The 24,565-nt window shown below is 24.3% G+C and overlaps 1 protein-coding gene across 1 annotated transcript in view; it reads left to right on the top strand.

The window, feature by feature from the left end:
• The first annotated feature begins 9 nt into the window (after positions 1–9).
• Positions 10–24,565, top strand: part of LOC112681937 (low-density lipoprotein receptor-related protein 1B) — a 39,416-nt gene continuing 14,860 nt past the window's right edge. Inside the window, exons 1-39 of the mRNA XM_025552310.1 lie at positions 10–341; positions 4,184–4,309; positions 4,407–4,553; positions 4,660–4,788; positions 4,863–4,976; positions 5,046–5,171; positions 5,232–5,486; positions 5,552–5,714; positions 6,948–7,173; positions 7,246–7,420; positions 7,578–7,706; positions 7,785–8,199; positions 8,267–8,670; positions 8,893–9,177; positions 9,238–9,483; positions 9,665–9,795; positions 9,896–10,130; positions 11,919–12,092; positions 12,293–12,532; positions 12,607–12,810; positions 12,897–13,272; positions 13,340–13,584; positions 16,994–17,122; positions 17,189–17,422; positions 17,503–17,859; positions 18,449–18,694; positions 18,796–19,098; positions 19,152–19,277; positions 19,343–19,629; positions 19,961–20,103; positions 20,163–20,413; positions 20,513–20,746; positions 20,818–20,995; positions 21,965–22,169; positions 22,231–22,420; positions 22,506–22,769; positions 22,856–23,077; positions 24,109–24,249; positions 24,310–24,462. Coding sequence (XP_025408095.1) covers positions 257–341; positions 4,184–4,309; positions 4,407–4,553; positions 4,660–4,788; positions 4,863–4,976; positions 5,046–5,171; positions 5,232–5,486; positions 5,552–5,714; positions 6,948–7,173; positions 7,246–7,420; positions 7,578–7,706; positions 7,785–8,199; positions 8,267–8,670; positions 8,893–9,177; positions 9,238–9,483; positions 9,665–9,795; positions 9,896–10,130; positions 11,919–12,092; positions 12,293–12,532; positions 12,607–12,810; positions 12,897–13,272; positions 13,340–13,584; positions 16,994–17,122; positions 17,189–17,422; positions 17,503–17,859; positions 18,449–18,694; positions 18,796–19,098; positions 19,152–19,277; positions 19,343–19,629; positions 19,961–20,103; positions 20,163–20,413; positions 20,513–20,746; positions 20,818–20,995; positions 21,965–22,169; positions 22,231–22,420; positions 22,506–22,769; positions 22,856–23,077; positions 24,109–24,249; positions 24,310–24,462 — 8,293 coding nt within the window. The 5' untranslated portion in view covers positions 10–256. The remainder of the gene's footprint in view (positions 342–4,183; positions 4,310–4,406; positions 4,554–4,659; positions 4,789–4,862; positions 4,977–5,045; positions 5,172–5,231; positions 5,487–5,551; positions 5,715–6,947; positions 7,174–7,245; positions 7,421–7,577; positions 7,707–7,784; positions 8,200–8,266; positions 8,671–8,892; positions 9,178–9,237; positions 9,484–9,664; positions 9,796–9,895; positions 10,131–11,918; positions 12,093–12,292; positions 12,533–12,606; positions 12,811–12,896; positions 13,273–13,339; positions 13,585–16,993; positions 17,123–17,188; positions 17,423–17,502; positions 17,860–18,448; positions 18,695–18,795; positions 19,099–19,151; positions 19,278–19,342; positions 19,630–19,960; positions 20,104–20,162; positions 20,414–20,512; positions 20,747–20,817; positions 20,996–21,964; positions 22,170–22,230; positions 22,421–22,505; positions 22,770–22,855; positions 23,078–24,108; positions 24,250–24,309; positions 24,463–24,565) is intronic.

Genomic DNA, 24,565 nt, shown 5'->3' with positions numbered 1-24,565 from the left:
GTCGGTGCGCCAGTAAACATTCAAAATGGCGCAATAAACAAAAGAACAAGTCTGCCTGTTGTTTTTTTAACGCTCTGTGACTTGGGAAATACATAAAGAATTATATATTTTGCTCTCTCGTTGTCTGTCGCATGCCAATTATTAAAATTATACGGCGACCTAGTGTTAAGGACATTCAACGAAAGTTGAACTGTTAGAAAACGCGTACCCATACAAAATTTAAGAATATGTTCGAATTATAATCGTCAATTTCAAAATGATACCGCGCTTTTGTTTGTTGGGGATTTTAATTTTCTTCGGCACTTCTTCAGCGACTAATACACCTGATGATCCCGTTAATGGTAAGACATAAGAGACTCACTTTTATTTGTTTTTATTTTGTTCTGTACTGAGTCGAGCTAAATCAATACAATTGTTGCTGATACCTACTATATATAGTAATACTTAATTAAAGTATTGTTGAAAACTATCAAAGTGTAACAACCGTTTTTATTTATTTTTTAATATTTTTTAGTGATATATCTGTTGGCATGTATAATATTTGATATTTAATAGCACAACGTTAACAGACTAGACTTTAGACCATAGACATATACTTTATAAAATATGAATAAAACATAAAATGCATCATTTTTTTAAGATTTATATTTTTATACATGTAGTTTTTTTTAAATATATTTGATTTTTATCTATCTACATATAAATCAAAGTAATTTAGTGTAAGTGGTTAATGTAGATAGTTTTTCACAAAAAATACATTTTTCTAGAATGTTTAATATGTGAGTGTCATCAGGTGGATATATATATATATATCATTATATTTTTCTGAAAGTAGTATGTTGTTAACTCGGTGAATTAAAAAAAAATATTTTTCAATGTATGTATGATAGTATAGTAATTTTCATTACATAATTTATAAAGATGTAACTTTGTTAATTAAATTGTTTATATGATTTATTTCACTTCATTAATGAATGTTTTTCTGTTGTTTTACTTTTTTGTATATAAAAAAAAGGTTGAAGTACTTATTAATTAAATACATTTAATATTTTATTTAAAGATCATAATTTAAGATCCTATTTAGGTTTTTCAATTGTTTTTTTTTATACAACCTTTTTTATTAGCCTTCGAAAAAACAATATTGCTTGGCAACTATAATAGATTTAATATTGAAATTATGATAATACACTGAACTTAACATACTATATATTATGTGATAAGGAGATTTAAAATTTTAATGAGGTTCTTAATAAGATAAGAATATAATTTTGTTAATTCTAATATAGGTATTTATGTAATGATATGATATTATAGATAACATAAGAAATTAATTTAGATATTATCCTCATTTTACTTATCCAATAATTTTTTGCTTAAGCTATCTTTTTATTTTATTTTTATAGTTCTACGTACAGCAACTGACTTGGTTAGGTACTTGTTAATTGTTACTTTACCTCAAGTGATTGTGAAAATTAAATTATATTTTCTCTTTAGGTTTAATATAGTATATTCATTTTAACCAAATTCAACTTTGATTGAAATGATATATTATTGTATTGAAATTTAAAATTTTTTGAGTTTAAAATAAAATTATATTTTGTTCTGTTATGATAAGTTAACTACCTATTTGTGGTATTTTTCTGTTACTGTTTTGAGAGAAGAATGATAAAAATTAATAGAAAACCATCTTAAATGCTTCTGGTGTTTAAAATTCATTAATCAAAATGTTTAACACATGTATAATATATTGTCAAAGTTAAATTTATATTATAACTATTATTATTTTGGTTTTTTCAGGGTCGGTCTTAGATAGGTATCATTACTTGTTTAAATATTTCTAATATATATTAAAAAAAAAAAAAAAAGGAAATTTAATCAAAAAAAACAATTATAAATAAATTATTTATAATTATTGCTCATTTAGTTTAGATATAATTTTTAATAAATGAATATTTTTTATTCATGAACTATTTTAAAAATAATTTCTGATTTTTTTTTTTTTAAATTACGATTTTCCGACTCAGTTGAAAACTGTTGGTTTATTAAACTATATTTTATTGAGTACAATTTATAGGTAGTTTTTAAGTAAATATAATTTTGAACCATAATTCCTAACCTAACCTGGCTATACATTTGTAAAATACCCTGATTATTTTGAATTCTTTAATATTATTCTATAATTTTACCTTTACATAACAATTGGTCATCATCATTGTAATTAGCACTATTTTTTTAATTACATTTTTACAGTTATATTCATCATTTATTTTTATCCTTTTTACTGTCAGTGCTTTTATCATTATTATTAGATGTTAGTTATTACTTAAATATTTTATTTTGACGTAATATTAAGTTATTATTATTATTTTTTCTTTTGTTTTTTATAATATTAAATAAAATATCATATTCATAAACAAATAATAAATATAACATGTTAATTTTATATAATATATTTCACACCTAACTATAAAATTAAATGCCTAGAATTTATTTTCAGTCAAAGGTTATATTTTTAACAAAATTTACCATTACATCCTTGTACTTTTCTGTGTTATATTATTTGTTATTTTGTGTACATATACATTTTTATAATTTTATAAATAATTCTAGAATTCATCTAATTATTTTGGAAATGAATATATTTTTTTTTTTAAAAAAAAAAAGGATTTAACCATTATGAAATTGTTAAATAGATCAATGAACTATTCATTGAGTACTACTGAATTAAATTAACTTTTGGTGTCAGGAAGTATCCAATTAATTTTACTTTAAAAGGATATGTTCGAGAGGTTAATATGTACATAAATAAATCTGTTTAAATTTTCAGTCTTTAAATATATACTTTTAGTTTATATTATATAATACAATAGCATTAAATAAATATTTATTGTATATTTTCATGAAATCTGATTTATTGTAGTTTTTTATTGTTATGTAATTCATGTAGCAATTGCAAATTATTATAAATAATTATTGAGTAAAATATTTTGTTAGATGGAGATAACTTGCGATTTATTTTTATTTTTTGTAGAACTAAAAATTGATATTTTTATAAAAATTATTATAAAATGTTTATTTTAATAAAAAATTAATTTAATCATTGCTATGTAGGTATATAAACTAAGGGGGCAAGCATGAAATGTACATACAAAATAAAAATATTGAATGATTTTCGATTTTATTGTAATTATAATTTTTCATTCTAAAGCTATTTATAATATTAATCACAAAATTTATAAAAAAGATACTGTTTATTCCATTCAATGTGTAGTAAATAAAAATATTTTTTTTTTAAATTAAAGAAATTCAAAATTATAATAAGAATATTCTTAATCTTTTTCATTAAATTGGTGTATGCTGTGATTGCTGTAAAAAAAACATACACATATCTTTGTTATTGTAGAATAAATATTTTAAATAATGGTTACTTCTGTAATATTTATACATGAACAGGTCTTTTTTATGTTCCAATTTTGTGATGACACTATTTAATATTTTCATAAGTTCATAAGTTCCAAATACCTTTCTAAGTGTTACAACGTCGCTCAATTTTTCGTTTTTTTTTTTTGTCTGAGGAGAGGAAGAGGAGGATTGGAAAATGTTAAATCACATTGTCATAAAACTGGAAAATATAAAAATACAATCCAATTCTACCTCCCCTCAGATAAAAAAAAATTAAAAATCAGGTTTTATGGTGACATTCAGCAGAGTATTTAGCACAACTTTGCAAAAAAAAAAAAAAAAATGGAAAAATTTTAAATAGTATCGTCACAAAATTGGAACTTAAAAAATGATTGTTCTTTTATATATAAATAAGGATAAGGATTATAGAATTATTTTTAATAATAATGTGTGTATAAAATCATTAGAATCATTTGTAAATATTATAATTTTTTTTATTATTATTTAAAATTCAGTTACTACTACCACTTAGCACTCGATTAAATTAAGTAAAATAAATTTTTTACTTCTCTAAAACACAACAATATGTGTTCATTTAAGCATTTCATTTAGAGAAAGCAAAAAATACACATGAGCAAAGCTGGATAATTTAACTAGTTGTATATATATATATATAAGTTATACCTGAATTTTTAAATTATAAATTTATCTCAAAATATAATAATTTATAGTATTATATGATTTAAAAATGATTTTTTTTATGCAATATTAATATGTTTAGAAAAATCTGTTGGTTCATGTAAACAAAACCAATTTTTATGCGGTTCAGGAGAATGTATACCTTTAAAATGGAAATGTGACTTCAATCCTGATTGCGCTGATGGTTCAGATGAGTTTTTTTCATGTGGTAAAATAAAAGATTGTTAATACTTTTGTTTGACTTATTTTATTGAATTTATATATGTATAATTTGACATTAATTGTACTTCAATAATTTTTTTTAGGTCTTCCGACATGCAAGCATTCTCAGTTCCAATGTGCATCATCAAAAAAATGTATACCACAAGAATGGATATGTGATGGTGAGATTGATTGTGGTGTATCATTAAATTCAACTGATCCAGATACATCTGATGAAGATCCACTGCAATGTAATACTTTTGATAGTTTATTAAAATTATTATTTTAGAATAATTTAACATATGATAATACGATGTATATTATTTTTTAGTTATAAATAATTGTTGTATTATTTAGGTCAAAAACCAGGTAGCTGCCCTCCAAATATGGCAAGATGTGGTAATTCAACTAAGTGTGAATACATTGAAGTATTTTGTGATGGTCAAACTCATTGTGAAAATAATACTGACGAAGGAAGTTTTTGTGGTAAATTAGTTAAAATAATATTTAAATTATTATCTACTTCAAATTATTTTTAAATATATAAAATAAAATTTCAGAAAATATGGTTCCATGTCATGGTTTAAATTGTGCTCATGGATGTAAGCCTACTGGTAAAGGTCCAGCATGTTTTTGTCCTGAGGGAATGCAACCTCATAAAAGTGAATGTATTGGTATGTATCCACTTTAAATTATTAGTGATTGGTTTTAAAATTTGATTACATAATATAATTTTTTTTTAGATATGGATGAATGTGAAGTATTAGATTATACTTGTGATCAAATATGTACAAATCAAAAAGGATCTTTTAGTTGTAACTGTGTATCTGGTTATGTGCAAGTAAATTCATCTTGTAAAGCCATCAATGGTAATCATATACTTAAAAATATATTCTTATCAATTTATTAACGTAAATTAAATATTGCAGTTCCTGAAAATGAACCAGCTACAATATTTGTTAGTACTTCTAAAGATATTAGAAGAATATACTTAAATGGAACTTCTTTTCCTGGTCCAAAATGTAATGTTCAAGCTCTATCTCTCACATTTGATCACAGAAATCGTACAATATGTTTTATTCATCAGTATAATAAAACTGGTATAGCTAATTTGAGTTGTGCTAAAGTAGATGACCTTTCTGTATTCTGGAATTTACCAACACCATCATTCTATCCATTATTAGGTTTGAATATTAATAATGTCTTTGAAAAATATTTTATTAATTATAATTGTGTTTAATGTTTTTAGGTACTACTCATGTAGCATTAGATTGGGTTTCAGGCAACTGGTATTATGTAGATGATGAACGAGATATGATATATATGTGTACATATACTATGCAGTATTGTTACATTTTGATTGATGTAAATCTAAATAAACCTAGAAGTATTGCTTTAGATCCAACCAAAGGGTATGAATTCTTATTACTTAAGTTATATTTATAGTTATTTAAGTTAGTATAATAAAATTTACTGTGATTTTAGTATTTTTTTAATTGCTAGTTACAAATTTTACAAATCTTAAATCCAAGTCCAGATTATGATAATTTTGAGCCCAGGACCAAACAATTTTAGGGGCTCATAACCAAGGCCATATCTAGAAGAAATTTTTTTCGGGAGTGGTCCAAAACATGCATATTGTAATTTTATTGAATTTAGATTTTAACTTTTGATATTTGGTTAAAAATAAGACAGAAAAAAATTTAATCTTTTTTTTATTAAAATTAATAATATATTTTCGTTAAAAAACGAAAATAACCTACTATTGTTTGATATCCGTTGTGGGCCCAGAGCCATGGCCCCCTCTGCCCCCCCTTAATCCAGGCTTGCTTAAATCCATTTAATTTATAACTTATTAGGTAAAAAGAAAAGTTGATATCTTAGAAGACTTGGAGTATGATAATTTAATTTATTATTATTTTTACTTTTTTCCCCTTAATGATTTACAGATAATCAATATTTAAGGAATAATACAGATATAGATAATTTAATGTGGTAAGAGGCAGGAATAGGTGAAGGAGGACTGACAATTAGTATGGTTTTTTTATAACTTTAGTGAATTTTGTTATTGTTGATTTTACTTTACCTATTATTTGGATCAGGGGTGGCCAGTGAAAAGAAACTTATGGGCTGTTAGAATGATATTGTATATATAATATATTGTAGAATGAAAAATAATGCAAAAGCTAAGAAAAAAAGATTTTTATTTATCCCAAAATACAAAAATATATTGCTAATCACCTTGATTGTTATTATTATAGATTAAATATCAACTATTTTATAACACAAAATAAAATAATATTATTATACCATCATGTCAGATTCTATTTTTATCTCAATTTGGTCACCTCTGAAGTATAATATTTTGTATGTTTCATTACCTGAAAGTAATTTATTATTTAATTTTTAATTAAGATTATTTGAGGTTTGAATTTTCTTTAAAATAGACATCTGTATTTTTTTAAGTGCGAAATGTTATAATAAAAAATGATAGGGTATGTGTACATATAATTAAAGTATATAAGTATCTAAGTGTATAAAATATAAAAGTGGTGGTCAGATTAAATATATTAAAGATAAATAACTAAATATTATCTGACATATATTCTATCTAATTTAATTTTATTTATTTATTATATTGTTAGGTTTATGTTCTTTACTAAATGGGGACAATTTCCTGCTATGGTAGAAAGAGCTCGACTTAATGGTCTTAATAGACAGTCTTTAGTAGACCACAAAATAGTATATCCATATGGTTTAACTGTTGATATTCCTTCAGAACATGTTTATTGGGTAGATACATACCTAGATTTCGTTGAGAGAATTAATTATGATGGATCTAATCGGCGTACTATTCAAAAAGGATTTCCAGTAAATACTTAAATAGTTTTGTAAAATATTAATATTTAATAAAATTAATTTTCATATAAAATGTTGATTCAGGTTATAAATTTGTATGACATATCTGTGTTTGAAAATCACATGTTTGTTACATCCTGGAGACTGCAAAGTGTTATAAAACTTAATAAATTTAACAGTAGTTCACATGAATTATTAATGACAAACTTAAGTCGACCATTTACTATTCATGTGTATCACAGACAAGAACAGCCTGAAAGTATGATATTTTAAATAAATACAAGTATAATATTAAAGATAAAATTATAAGGTTTAATAAATAGTTGTTTCATTGAAATAATAAACAGATTTAAAATTCATTTTTAAATATTAATAATTTTTTTTTTAAAGTATTTATAATTTTCTGTATTTTCTAGTTAAACATCCTTGTATGATAAATAATGGAGGATGTGACCATATTTGTGTTACTGGTTATAAAAATAAAGAAGCTACTGCACAATGTTTGTGCCAACCTGGTTACAGACTTACTTCTGGAAAATGTGTTGGTAAGTTAATTGTTTTTTAAAATTAATTTTAAAATCATACTTTATCATTTTTAGAATGTAAATTTTGTAATATTTTAGCTTTCAAATTGACGGCATTTTTGATGTTTGGAAAGAGTAATCCACCAATGATTAAAGGAATATCTATGAACCCAAAGATGCATAAAGAACAAATTATTTTACCTTTGAATAACGGCCGAATGCCAACATCTATTGACTATGATGTTAAAACACAATCCATTTATTATTCAGGAGGAAAGGGAAATGCAATAGAACGAATAAGTTTAAATGGATCTAAAATAAAATCTGTCAAAATGTTGTCTGAAATGAATTGTGAGGGATTAGCTATTGATTGGACAGGTCGTAATTTATTTTGGACAGATGAAGGTTTGGGCACAATTAATGTGTTTAAAATAGATGATCCAACTAAACAGAAAGTATTAATGATTGATAAAGAATATCATCCTCGATCAATTGTGCTTGATCCTAAAAATGGGTATGTCAAAATTAATAAGTCTTAGATAATTAATTAATTAATAACGTTTGATTTGTGGTTTTTTAAGTTTCATGTATTGGGGAAATTGGCCTCGTGATTCTACTAGATCAGGCGGTAGTATTGAAAAAGCTTGGATGAATGGAGTTAATCCAACAAGCTTTGTAAATGTAGATATTCAATGGCCAATAAGTCTTACTTTGGATTTTTTTACTAGAAGATTGTACTGGTCAGATGTTTATAATGACAAAATAGAACGTATTGATTTGGATGGTAACAACAGAGAAGTTATTAAACGATCAACTCCTTATCCATACGGAATTGCTTTATACAACAATTTATTGTTTTGGACTGAAACTAATGGTACAGAAGTTATGGTAAAAAGCTATAATTTAGTAAACAAATCTGAAGAAATATTAGGAATTGAAAATGTTCCTCTTTATACATTAAAAATATATAATAGTGAAGCTCAAGGTAAGATTTTAAGACCTGTATTTTAATTTAGTATAAGAAATATATAATACAAATATTTGTGTGGTGGTGATTGATACATTTTGGTTTTTGTATTAATGTTCGTTTTTTTACAATGATTTATTTATCATTGTTTAAAATAATTGAATTATAATTTCAAATAGCTAAATGTAATTAAACTGAAATTCTCATATTATGGTTGTAATTTTATATTGTATTTTATAGTTAAGACTTCCCCATATTGGTGTGAAAAGTTGGATTTATGTCCTGGTTTATGCATGTCTACACCCAATGGACCAGTTTGCATATGTAATGATGGCTATGTGTTAAAAGCTACAGATGATAAAAAAAAAGAATGTGTCAAGTTTAGTTATGAACCTACCAGTGTCTGTGCCACCAATGAATTTCAATGTGTTACTAGTAAACAGTGTATATCAAATAAATATATATGTGATGGTGATAATGACTGTGGAGATGGTTCTGATGAAGATACTTCAATTGGTCCTTGCTGTAAGAATTATATTTATTTCAAATTTATATTTCGAATATAAAATATGTTTATTTATCTAGCCAACCATACATGTGCTCAAGAAAACTTTTCATGTGATGGTAATAAATGTATATTAAAATTCTGGATGTGTGATGGTGAAAATGATTGTGATGATAAAAGTGATGAAAATCCTGAATTTTGTGAATCTTGTTTAGCATCACAATTTGCATGTGCAATTACTGGACGATGTATTCCTCATTCATGGGTTTGTGATGGCACATTTGATTGTGGAGAAGGAGACACATCAGATGAACATCAATACTGTGGTATACCATTTATTTAATTTGTAATATAATCATATTTTTAGTTCAATTTTTTTATTAACATTTTTTAAGTAATTATGTAACTACAATACTTATTACATATATATTTTATATGTATTTATTTATGAAAATTAAACAAACTAATTTTGGAATATTAAAAAGTTAAGATTAAATATATTTTTAGAAACTACATGCCAACAATTTGAGTTTACATGTAAAAATGGACATTGTATATCATATGATTATGTATGCAATGCAGAAGATAATTGTGGTGATGGTTCAGATGAAGAAAAATGTTCTAATTGCTCTGGTGAAGTAAGCTAGATTCTTCATTTAATTTAGTATTGTAGTGTTTTTGTATTTAAGCTCAATTTTTATTAATATTAATGTTTTTTTTTTTTTTATTTTATTTTAGTTTCTTTGTACAAAAAATAATATATGCATACCATTAACAAAAAAATGTGATGGAATAGTCGATTGTGATGGAGCCACAGATGAATTAAATTGCACTAATGCATTAAACAATACTTACTATACATGCTCTAATAATGAATTTTTATGTTCTAATTCTACTGACTTGTGTATTGATAAACATTATGTATGTGATGGCTTACCAGATTGTCCTGATGGTAGTGATGAACATAATTGTTGTAAGTTTTTATTTAACCTGGGTTATTAAATATTAAAGTATACAATTTTTACTCTTAATTTATGGTGATACTATGTATAGACATAATTGATGATATGAGTGAAGCAAGAAATGTTTTGGTTTTAACATAATAAGTTTTATTATTAATTTTTCATATCTGTCAACAAAATGTGAACTAAAGAGATAGTTATGATTTTAAATTAGTTTTTTTATGATAGCGGATTTTGTCTATTTGAAATGTTATTTTTCTCAATACTACAGTTTTTATTTTTAAGTAAGAGAGAAAATCTGTCCTATTTAAAAATGTATTGGTAACCAGTTTTCAATAAAATTATATTTTTTTACGTTACTTAAAATAACTTAGATTATAGAATATTGACAAAACTAGATATTTCACAGACATTTAACCCTCTTATTATTTGTATTATTATACATTCTTCAGGCACTTTACCTGTTCCATAGACATTTGTTATTATAGAAATTTCTTTTACAATTCTTTCTAAAGCTATCAGAAGTTTGCTGTTTAAATTATCAATTCCAAGGGCTTTATTAAGTTTCAGCTCCTTAATTGCTAATTTGATATCTTTCATCATGATTGTAAGTTCAATAGAGTCATGATTTTCATTTTCCGCTTTTGGGGTTCTGTGCCTTTTGTCAGTGTTTTCTATTTTGTATAACTCTTCTATGTATTCCTTCCAAAATAAAATATTTTCTCTATCTTCCACAACAATTTTCCTATCTTTTTTTCGAAGAACTTTTGCTCCACTTTGTATGTCTCAAAAATTTGTTTTATAATTTTATATACTTTATCTCTTAACCCTCTAGCTAAAAAATTGTTTAAAGATCAGCACATATTTCTAACCATTCCTTATTTGTTCTAACTTCTTTGTTTATCACGTTTCTGTATTTTTTGTACTCATTTTTTTCTATTTTTTTCTTGCTTCTATTAATTTTTATTGTTTGGTGCTTACCAATTCCTTTATTGAATTATTCTTAATTTTTCTTAAATTCTTATCAGCCGGTTTTATGACTGCCTCTTTAAACATTTTTCATGTTTCCTCACAATTTCTTGGTTTTTCTATTTGTTTCACTTGTATTATTCTACTTACTTCCTCATATAATTTTTTCTGATTTCTTGCTGCTTAAATTTTTCTACACATAATTTTTTATTTGTCAGTTGATTTCTTGTATACTTTTTAAGATCCAATCTTGTTTTCATAATTACAAATAAGGTACTATTTTATCTCTTAAATTCCTTACCTGCTCTTACCTCTACTACAATCATTTTAACATTATCCTCAGGAAAGTTAATGAAGTAGTTTTTTCAAGCTGTTTTCACTATACCTTTCCATTGCTGTTGATTCTATTACAAAACTTGATAATTGTCGATAGTAGTGGTTGCTACTTCTCTCCGCTACCTTTTTTTTAATTGCCTCTTACGATGAAGCAGAAGTTAACGTAGATCTATTCTAATTCTGGACCTACAGACAGTCAATTATATATACTTAATATCTTCTTATTATGAATTTTATTTGTTATTTAATATTTATTCATTTTTTTTAAAGTATTGTTTAACAATATAATAAGGCTTTAAAGCTCTAAGTAAGATTTATGTGAAGTAGCAGACTTTAATACTTTTGAATATTTAAATTATATGACTACTTATAATTATAAATTATATTATATATATTGTTTACTCTATATTATATATTATATGATCTTATTTATTTTCAAAAATTAACTCTGATTTATATAGAATAATTTACTTATAAATTTTATATTTTTTTAGCATTAATTAAAACTTGTGCTTTTGAAAATTGTCATTCTCATACAATAGAAAAGTTGGATTATTGTTCTTATCCTTATCATCTCTGCGATAATGACACAATCTGTATTGAGGCAGACATGTTATGTAATGATAAAAATGATTGTATTGATGGTTCAGATGAAGGTGGACAATGTGGTAAGTTTGCAATGTTATAATCTATAAGTTAAATATAATTATATTTATGTTTTATTTTAACATTAATTGTAGTTATTTATCATTTTTTAAATAAAGTATTATAAAATATTTATTTTGGATTTATTTGTGTGTAAGATTTTTGTATTTATGTATTTTAATAAAATGTGAGATGAAAAAATTAATTAATTATTAATTTTTAGCTTTAAAATTATGCGAAATAGCATCTGATTGTTCACATGGATGTAATAATAGCCCAAATGGTTTTGTATGCACATGTCCTGAAAATATGACACTTCAACATGATAGAGTAACGTGTTCAACTTGTGACACTTGGGGACATTGTTCTCAGAAATGTATAGAAACTGGTAAAAATAAACACAAATGTACTTGTAATGATGGCTACTTATTAGCTACAGATCATTTCACCTGTAAAAGTACAGGTATATTTGAATATTCAATTAAATGTATTATAAAAATAATTGTTAAGTATATTAAAGATATTTTGATTTTACAGATAATACTATGCCAAAAATTATATTTAGTAACAAAAACGAAATACGTGAAATCCATTTAGTTACTAGGGATGTCAAATCATTAATTTCTGGGTTGAAAAATACTGTTACATTAGACTTTTATCATGCTGAAGATGGAACTGATACTCTATATTGGACTGATGTTATGGATGATAAAATATTTAAAGGCAGAATGATTGGTGGATGTATGTCAAGGAATAAAATATATATTTTAATAATACTAAAATATAAAAATAAATCACGTTTTTATGTTTTAATAATTGATTTCTAGCATTAACTGATGTTGAAGTTATAGTTCAAAATGGCTTAACAACAACTGAAGGGCTTGCTGTCGATTGGGTAGCCGGCAATATTTATTGGGTTGAAAGTAATTTAGATCAAATTGAAGTAGCAAAACTAAATGGAAGTTATCGAAGAAGTTTAATTGCTGGGGATATAGAAAATCCTAGAGCTATTGCATTAGATCCAAGACTTGGTTATTTATTTTGGACTGATTGGGATTCTTCAGCACCTCGAATTGAGCGTTGCAGTATGGCGGGTGAATTTCGTAAAGTTATTGTTTATGTGAGCCGGCTTACAGATGGTGAATGGCCCAATGGATTAACTTTAGATTATGAACTTAATCGTGTTTATTGGATTGATGCCAAGTAAAATTTAAATTAAAAAAATTGTGTTTTCTGAGTGCTTATTATAATCTTAATTAAATATTTTTAGATCAGATTCTATACATACAGTAGATTATGACGGCAATGGCCATCATCTTATATTAATGGGACATGAGCTTCTTTCACATTCATTTGCTATTACTCTTTTTGAAAATGATGTTTATTGGACTGATTGGAGAAGTAACTCTGTAAATAAAGCTAATAAATGGACAGGTTCTAATGTTACTGTTGTGCAACATACTGTGACACAACCATTTGATGTGAAGATATTACATCCTAGTAGGCAACCGAAAGGTAAATATATATCTTTAATTAACATAGAAGATTTATTTTTTGAAAGTTTAATATATGACAGTTGTTAAGTATTAAATGTCTAAAACCCATTATTTAAAGTATTAGTAATTTAAATGATTGATGACATATATTGTATTTATTTAGTATATCATACATTTGTGTCCTATAAACGTGAATAATACAATTATTCAATGTTTTTATAATTTTTTATCTTAAAAGTATAAAACATGATGATTAAATATAATTTGTATACAAGATATTAACATTTAGGCAATTTCCACTTATCTCAATATGATATATATGAATTATTAATATTATTATATAGACATATACTGTGTATTGTATAAAAATGCTTGTATATACAATTTTTTACTTTAAAAATAATTATTTAGTGTTTACTTTTAAATTATTGAATATGAAAATTTACTTATAATACATTTAATTAGTCATAACTGATTGAGAGATATCACTTACGTGATATCCTCTATCGACTTAATTAAGGTTTTATTTTTAAGCTTACAGATTAGGTGTTTATTTTGAATTCTATTTTGAATATCTGTGTTTCTTGCTAGTGTAAATAAATTAGCATTAATTGTGAGTATGTGAGTCTTTTCAATAAAGATCTTTCAAATAGTTTAACCTTATTAGTGTTACTATTAATATACAATACAATACAACTGAAAATGATATGAGGGTGGTTGGTGTGTGATAGGGGGTATAAAAAATCAAGACGAGTGGAGGTTTAGGACAAGGTTGGTTGACTCCAAATAGTTGGGAAAAAAAATTTTATATTATCTTATACTATATTATGTTATTTTGTCACCCATATTTCTTAGTAAATAGTATTAGAAAAATCATGAAAAATTGTATCATCATCATAATTCAACAAAAATTTAATTGGTGTCTTATATACATTATTTTATGTTAGTTTTTTTAAAAAATAGGTTTTATTTTTATTTTTATATTATTTTTTAACATAATTGATATGCCCACAAACACATTCACCTTGGGTCCCTTGGACTTGTTAAATAGCTGCTTGACCGATTGGAAATTTTGGTTTTCTTGTGGTTTTTGTATCTGCACCTTTTTATTCCATCCATTAATTAATGTTTAAGGCTTCTTTTGTAATAGCTATTTCCATTAGAATCAATTGTGTTGTTCTAACAATAGATATTTTTTTTAATAAATTATCTCAAATTGATTTTACACACATGAAAAAAACTAAAATGTCTCAAATTACTGTTCATAATTCAGAAGTTAATTTTGAAGATCGTATATGGTAAAATTTGGAAAGAAATAATTGTTTCACTTAGACTCATATACAGTTATATGTCATGTTTCTGAACAGTAGTGTATATAAAGAAAGGGGCTAACTCATAGAAGCTCTTTCATTGCCCGTATTACTATTGTTATGAGGCAGTACAATTTAGTCCATTGACTTTTGTAATAGTTCATAATTTCAGAAGTTGCCACAAAGGAAATAATAAAGTTTAGGTGTGAAATGAATTAACAACATAAAGAGATTAAACTATTAGATACTTTATTGTGAGTTGCGGTAATTGAATATATGTAAAAACTAAAGAAATTGAAACGTCTATATAAAAGATCAGTGTTCAAACGATTGGTTTCTCTTTGCTGGGTGGTGTCAATCATCCAAGCAAACAAGCTTATTCAGGGTTTAACCCCACGTCTTCTAATTCCCAATTTTAACAAATTTATATAAATTATAATAATAATAGAAATAATATTAATAATAATAATAATAATTTTAATATTATGGTGTTTGTAACTAGGAGTTTGTAACACTATTTGTTTTATTTTCTGAATGAAATGAGGAAGCTATTGGTTTTACTAAAATGTGTTTCTATTTTTGTGTCTATGATTTTGATTAGAAAGATTACTCAGATAATCACATTCATGGGAGGTTTTTGTTTGAAAATGTTGACTAGTTGGTTCTTTGATGGGAGTCATTTTACGAATTTCTTTACAATTTTTTTTAATAATTTCATAAAATGATAAAAAATGTCAATAAAACGACAAAATGTATGGCTTATTGGTTATCTACAAAATTAAATTTTGTTTTCATCTTTACTGAATAAATAATAACAATACAAATTTGAAACTGTCATTGAATATCTCTGTTTGTTATAAATTGTATAATTTTTAAATGTATACTTTTTTTGAGCTATTTATTGATATTTCAAAATTCATGTTTTCTTAACTTTTTTTGTAAATTGACGATGTTAATAATGGTTTGACAAAAAGTCTTAGAAATTGTATACAAAGTTCCTCATTCATATATCTAACTGATTAATGAGAAAAAATGAGCTTAATTTAAAAAAAAAATGAGCTTGAAAATGAAATATTGACAGAAATAGGTATTTTAAGAAATTAAAATTGTACGATATTAGTTATTTAATTATTTATTTATTATTATATAAATATTAGTCTTAGCAACTCATAACTTTTATCGATTATTTTAGCATTTAATTAGCATTTTATAGATATTTGGTAATTTTCAAAATATTTTATTAAAATTTGTATTTTATAGTTCTTGAAATTTTTAATTTCCTCCAAATTTGAATAGGCTATGTTTTGATAATAATAAGGAGGTCATAATCACATTTTAATGTAATTTATTTTTCTATCTACCAAGATATTCCTTTTTTTTAAGTAAGGACAAAAGTTCAACCTACGTTACTAAGAAATTTGTTTAATTACTGTATCAACCATATTTATAAATAAAACTGATTTTTCTGATTTCTTTTACTTCGTTTCGTTTTTTCAAAAACAATAATACATTGGTTTCTAGTTTAAAAGATCAATACAGCAATTATTATTCATCTCTCTTTATATCTGACCCAACCTATGAGATTCACATTTTCCCTATTACATTTAATATATTATACTAGAAGTATCTAGTTATATTATTAGGTATATAAAATTAAAATACCACCAACTCACTAACTGATCAGTGTACAGCTAAAAATACTATATTGATTATTTCGAAAATCGTATTTTTGAGGGTTGAAACAATTTTGGGTTCTTAGTAAAATGTATACATTTTTTCACTTTTTAGTTACCTAGGAAATATTTATTGTACTTGATACATTAATATAAAATAGATAAATATAAATAAATATCTTTTGAACATTTCAATGCTTTTTTAAACCTATATTTTTTTTATATGAAATTAGTAATTGCTCTTAATTATAATAGTTAAAAAATAGTAAAATATTTCTTGGGGTAGGTCTGAAAATTCTGTTAGTCATTCATAATATGAAGTTATTATGTATGTTTTTTTTTTTTTAATATTGATTGGTTTTAATTCTTGAAATTAACCTAAGTCTATATACTGTTTACTTTATACATGATTAATTATTTTAATTTTTTTATCATTATTATCTAGTTCAATATAATCCTTGTGGAATAAATAATGGAAATTGCTCACATCTATGTTTATTGAATATTAATTCTACTTATAAGTGTGACTGTCCACATGTTATGCGATTATCTAAGGACAACCATACATGCATTGGTAAAATTTAAAATAATGTTTAATAATATTATTTTTAAGCATTAATTTTTAATTATTTTATTTTAGTAAATGAAATTGTTTTGTTATTTGCACAAACTAATGAAATTCGTGGAGTAAATTTAGAACAACCTTATTACAATACAATTCCAACATTACTGTCTTATGACTCTCTAACTTTATTGCATGTTCAAATAAATTATTTAGCAGCTGATAAAAAAATATATTGGTCTGATTTTTCAAATAATGAAATAAAAAGATCTAGCTTATCTGGTGGAAATATTGAAGTAATTTTAGATACAGGTATTTAATTTTCATTATTTTACTTAAAAATATATTGTTGTCCATAAATCAAAATTATTAAAGAATATAATTTTTTTCAGGAATTCATCAACCATATGGATTTGCTATTGATTGGATATCCAAAAATATATTTGTTGCTGTTAGTTCAGATCAAAATCCATTTGCAGAAGAAAATATTACCACTTCTAAAAATATAATAGCTTGTAATCTGGATGGTGAATATTTTACCACTATATATTCTAGTGATTTAAATGATGAAGAAACCAATAAAACTGTGCAAATTGGGTCATTGGCTGTACATCCGCAACAAGGCAAATTGTTTTGGGCTCATGTAATGGCAAGTGGCCATCATAATATTATAATGTCTGATATGAATGCATTAGCTTATTCAATAATCTTCACAGAAAAAATAATACCTTTTGTGCCTGGATTTACTAGTAAGTATTTATTCATATATTATTTATTAAAAATTTGATTAATTATTTAGTTTTATGTTTGATTTAATTTTTAACAATTTTCTAAATTAATTTATTAATTTTTAATATATTTTTGGTATATGTTTAATGGTTTTTGATTTTGTACAAAATGTACATACTTGAAAATAATGAAAAAAAAAAAATCATATTTAAAATACTTATATTTAGTTTTCATATAATTTTAATATTTAATAAGTATACAATTATTTGGGTTATAATTAATAAATTAATCATTCTACATCAATTAATTTTTTTAAATCATTGCCATTGTATTGAATTTCATTAATTTTTATTAGTTATTGTTTTATGGTAATTAATTTTCTAATAATATTAATTCAGTCAAATCTTAAGTATTATTAGATTAGAATAAATAACAAACTTTATATGTTATCAAAGATAAAATCTTAATTAAAGTAACCTATTGGTTAATGTTGTTAAAAATAATCAAAATATAATTTTATTTGGAAAGAAATAAAGTACCTATTATTAAACAATTACAATCTTATTTACACAAAATCATATTGATTTTTAAACCATATTTTATTTTCAGGTTTAACTATTGATCAGGAAACAAATACACTTTACTGGGTGAATTCTGATAAACATTCTATACAATCTTATAGTATTCAAGATTCTAAAGTAAACCCCTCTTTAAATTTACCAGAAGAAAGCTTTCCATCATCTATTGCTTTATATAAAAATAGCATATATTATGTAGATAACAAATTAATGAATATTCGAGTTGCAAATAAAATTACTGGTAATGGAAATTCAGTATTTCGTAACATAAGTGCAGGTATACACCTAAATTGCAATATTTTAAAATTTCATTAACTTTGTTATGCATGATTTATTTATTTGGTTGATAGTATCATTTAACATATTAATGTTTTGCAGATGTCTATGCATTAAGTATATATGATCCATCTTTACAAATTGGTATTAATTGTTGTTCTAAAAATCAAGGATTATGTTCTCATCTATGTTTACCAATTTCTGTTGATGATTGTGTTTGTCATTGTGCTACGGGTTTTATTGTTGATCCAAAAGATAAAAAAAAATGTATTGGTGTCAATGAATTTTTATTATATACAGTTGAGTCAGAAATCAAAGGTGTATCTTTGGTTAAAAATGATTCACAACAAGTCTTAAGTCCATTGTCAAAATCATCAATGGCATATAGTATTGATTTTTATGAAGGTAATATAAAATTAATTATACTTGTATCATTATTATAATTTATTATATTTTAGATTATATTTATTGGTCTGATGATGAGCAAGGAACCATTATGAGAATAAAACGTGATGGAACTTCTAGACAAATAATTATAAACCATGAACACTCTGGGGAAATAACATTGGGTACTTGGGTAGCAGGTATAATTCAATTTAATTATACTTAAATATTTTATTTTATCAAAAATGTGTTTTTTTTTTTTTAGGAATAGCTATTGATTGGATTTCTGGTCATATATACTGGGCAAATCCTACTCTTAATATTATCCAAGTAGCTCATCTTAATGGATCTAATGCTTATGTGGTATTTGATGGTGGAGATACCCCTGAGCGACCCATTTCTTTGGCTGTAGATCCTGTTGCTGGTTTTCTATTTTGGAGTATTAAACGTTATCATGGAGTCTCAAGATCTACATTAGACGGAAAAAATTTGAAGAGTATACTACTTAACAAAGATCAACCTTATATTGAAGATATTACATTAGATTACATTGTAGGTTGTTTACTGTTAAATTATTTTTATGGTTAATAATTAATCCATTTATAAGTTAATAACAAATTAATAAATGCTTAGTTTGGAGTATATTTAGTTGTGATTTTATTGACTTCGTTTATACCTGATGATGAATTTTGAATTCAAAATTGGTTGTACTTTACGAATATAATAATACTCCAGACTAATAAGCATTTATTTATTCATTTATTTCTATATGTGTAAAATATTTGTTTATTTATATATTAATTTACAAGAATTAACCATTAACTAATTTTTAAATTTTATTTTATTTTTAATATTTTATTAATTAATCTATGTTTTAAAACAGAATCATAAGCTATATTTTTGCCAACAAAGTTTAATTGGTCGATGTAATTATGATGGTACAGAGTATGAAATTTTGTATGAAGATGAACATAGTAATCCAGCAAGTGTTGTAGTACATAATGGTTATATATACTGGCTTGGAGTGTAAGTTTCAATTATTATAATTTTTGTGATGCATTTTATACTTGAAAAATATATTACAGTATGCAAGAGCAAGAGTTTTCATCGTTAATGGTTTCGCCCATTAATAATATATCTGCTTCTGAGGAATTAATACGAGAATTTGGTGAACATCTCAAAGATGTACAAATATTTTCAAAAGATCGACATCAAGGAACTAATATTTGTCATAAGCATAATGGAGGATGTCAAGAATTATGTTTATTTAATGGAACTCACGGAGTTTGTGCATGTGCCCATGGTATTGTGAGTGCTGATGGAAAAACATGTAAAGGTATTAACTATAAATAAGTATCTATATTTAATTATTTTCATTATTTGTATTAATATTATAAGAAATTGTACATAATATATATTACATTTATATTTCTAGATTATTCTACATTTCTTATGTATTCTGGTGTGGATAAAATTGATAGTATTATTATATCAAATAATACAAATATAAACACACCATTTCGAGTTTTACAATCAAAAGAATTTATGCAAAATATTATCGCATTATCATATGATTATGAACGATCTTTATTGTTTTATTCAGATATTCAACGTGGTACTATTGATGCTATTCATTTTAATGATACAGGACATAGAGTTATAGCAGAACGTAAATATATTATTTTCAAATTGTAAATTTCAAATCTGTATACTTTTATTTTATTTTTTTTCATAATGTAGATCAAGGATCTGTTGAAGGTATTGATTATGAAATGAAAGAGAATATGCTGTATTGGACAAATAGTTTTGCATCCATTTCTCGAATTGATTTAAGTATTGCAAATTCTACTCCCGAAGTTATTTTAAAATTAGGACAATCAGATAGACCACGTGGTATAGCAGTTGACATATGTGGATTGTAAGTAAATTTTTGATTACCACAAATGAATGATTAAAAATGTCTCTGATGATTTGAACTAACAACAAAAACACACATATTTTTATATATTAATACATTATTAATAATACTATAATTTTAAAATTTCCTGAATAAGCAATTTAATTATTTATAAATCAGTGATGGAAATTATTCAAGTATTCGAATATTCTAATTCTAATAGGTCTTGTGTAAATAATTTGAATATTTGAATATTCGAATGTTTGAATATTTAAATAATTCGATTATTTGAATATACATTACATCTCTATTATAAATTATAATCAATATTTATACTATCAAAATATCAATTATAATTAAAAAAAAAAAAAAAAAAAAAAAAATAATTAACATATTCAATGTTCAAATTTGTTTGAAAAATTAATAATAATTCATTTTAATTATTCGCGTTCACATCAAATAAACATGGCTAATAACAATATTATTTTATAATAAATTTATTTAACATTTTGTACAAATTTTATAAAAATGTTATGTAATATGTATTGTATAATATAATATATTTATATGTTTAAATAAAAATTTGTTTTCCAAGCAATATAATTACAGGGGGATTAAAGAATAATTGGAAACCTACCAATGTGTTGCAGACTTCTGATACTATATTGAAAATTACTTGTTTAGACATTTTAAATAGATAAATGAAACTATAAAAAGAGTACTTTACCTAACTGGTAGTTAAAATATTTATAATATCATAATTAGTTGTTTTTTCACTGATATTGGATTTCTGAAGTTCATATTTTGTTTACATGCTCTTTATGACTAATTTCTTCTATTTTGCCTTAATGAATAATAATTTATTGAGATATTTGTTATTAATGAGTTTCATCATTGCCTTTTATTAGCCGTATAAATTCAATAACTATATTAATTGTAGATGTATAATATTATTATATGCTAATTTTTTATTATAAATTTGTTTTTTAGACTCATGTATTGGACTAATTGGAATGACTTAAAACCTAGTATTCAAAGAGCTTTTGTTTCTGGATTCATGGTACAGTCAATTATAACAACTGATATTCAGATTCCAAATGCTCTTACTTTAGATCATCTGGCTCAAAAAATTTATTGGGGTGATGCTAAATTGGATAAAATTGAGCGATGCGAATATGATGGAACAAATCGTGTGGTATTTTCATAATAATCTTTAAATCGTGATCAAAAATTTATAATTATAAATATATGAATAGGTGCTTGCTGAATTGTATCCACAACATCCATTTGATATTGCTGTATTTGGTGATTATTTTTTTTGGACTGATTGGATGTTGCATGGAGTTTTAAGAGCTGACAAATATACTGGTGAAAATGTTGTATGGTTAAGAAAAGATGTCACTAGACCTATGGGAATTGTAGCAGTTGCTGAGAATATTAATGATTGTAAATATTCTTATTGATTTATTTCTCAGAATCCTTATTAGTATTAATTAATAATTTATATGTTTTATTATTATTTTGTTCCTAGGCTATAGAAATCCATGTTTCAATGTACTTAATGGTGGCTGTGAGGATTTATGTAAATTGGATATTAATGGTACTATAGAATGTTCTTGTCATGATAAACGCATACTTTTACCTGACAAAAAAAGATGTGTTGATATGAAACCAGAAAAAAATTGTTCAAGTTATGAGTTTTTATGTTCATCAAATGAATGTATACCTTTTGAAAATACTTGTGATGGTATAAATCATTGCCAAGACGAATCTGATGAAGATATTAATTATTGTGGTTAGTAGTTCATTAAACTAGTTTTTAACAAATAATTTCAAAATTTTTATTTATATATTTAATGTTATTTATTTATAAATTTTTAGTTACAAGATCTTGTCCTGATAAATTTTTCTTTTGTTCAAATCGATGTTTTCCTAATGATCGAAAATGTGATGGAAATTTCGATTGTCCTGATGGCTTCGATGAAACAAACTGTTCTTGTCCAGAATCTTTTTTTCAATGTAAATCTGGTGAATGTATATCTTCAAATTTACGATGTGATAGTGATCCGGATTGTACTGATTCTAGTGATGAAATGGGTTGTGGTAAGAAAAATAATTTTATTTATAATTAAAAAATATAGTAAAGTTTTATGTTATATGTGAGTTTTTTTTTAAATTTTAATTAGTGTTGATAAATCATATTTTAAATATACAATAAATGTTATAAATTATTTTATAATTTCTCAGATGATTATTTTATTTTAACAATTTATATAATCTGTGAAATTAAAATTTTAAAGTTTTTAATACTATTTGTTTATTTTATTATAATACTCTGTTGGTAATCCTAGATATATCAAATTTTGATGACTTATAGTTATAATGTTATAAATTAGGAAATTTCTTATAATACAGAGTGATTAAGAAGTCGTGCACATCAAAATAAATGTATTTGTAAATAGTATTTTTATCGAATTATTTATACTTTTATTTATAGATACAAATACAAAAAATATTGAAAATTAATTTATAAATATTTATTATGCGTGTTTTACAATATATACTCAAATTGGCTATGTTGTTCATTAATGCATGCACGAACACATTTTATCTTGTTTATAGCCACTTTGTGGAGTATACTAGCATTGATTAAATTAATCTTAGACCCAGATTTCTTTCTATGGGGTAATTTTAAAGAAAGGGTTTATAAAAATAGACCACAAACATTGGATTAACTGAAGAGTAACAAAAAAAAAAAAATGGAGATTAAGTTAATCAGTACTAGCATATACTCCACATAGTGGTTAAAAAAGTGATTAAACGTGTTCATGCATGTATTAATGACAACATAACCATTTTGAGTATGTATTGTAAAACACTCACAATGCATATGTATAAATTAATTTTGAATATTTTTTTGAATTTGCATCAAAAAAAAAAAAAAAAAGAAAAGAAATGTAATACAATACGCGAATTCTCGATCACTCTGTATTTCTCATTATTTCTAAATATAATCAAGGTTAACCTCTTAAAGCTAATTGACTTGTAATATTTTCAATTTCTCTTAAATGTTAAACTACTATTCCTTGACTGCAGTATAATTTTTTTTTATATTTTAATTTAATTATTTTTAGACCTTAAAATTTGTGAAGATTTATTATTGAATGCTACCTTAATAAATTGTAATACAACTACTGCTTGTATCCATCCAAGTTGGATTTGTGATGGTCAAAATGATTGTTGGGATAATAGTGATGAACAAAATTGCTCATTCAGTAAGATTTTGATACATTTATTTAGTTTTTTTGCAAATAGTTATGAAGTTTTTTTATTAGTAAAAGATTTAGTTCCTATGAAAAACAATTGTTTATCTACCGAATTTAAATGTTCAAATGGTAAATGTATTTCAAAATCATGGAAATGTGATGGTGATGATGATTGTGGTGATTCGTTTAATACTTCATTGCCATCGGATGAAAAAAATTGTCGTAAGTAGTTATACAGTAAAAAATGAATTATTTATTTGTTAATTTTTTATGTTTTTATTTTTAAATTGCATATTTTTGATATAATAATATTTATATTAAAATA

The sequence above is a fragment of the Sipha flava genome, unplaced genomic scaffold (assembly GCF_003268045.1).
Source record: "Sipha flava isolate LNK unplaced genomic scaffold, YSA_version1 1_pilon_pilon, whole genome shotgun sequence".
NCBI lineage: Eukaryota > Metazoa > Arthropoda > Insecta > Hemiptera > Aphididae > Sipha > Sipha flava.
Note: the sequence above shows the minus strand (reverse complement) of the source record. Positions and strands in the feature narration are given on the sequence as shown.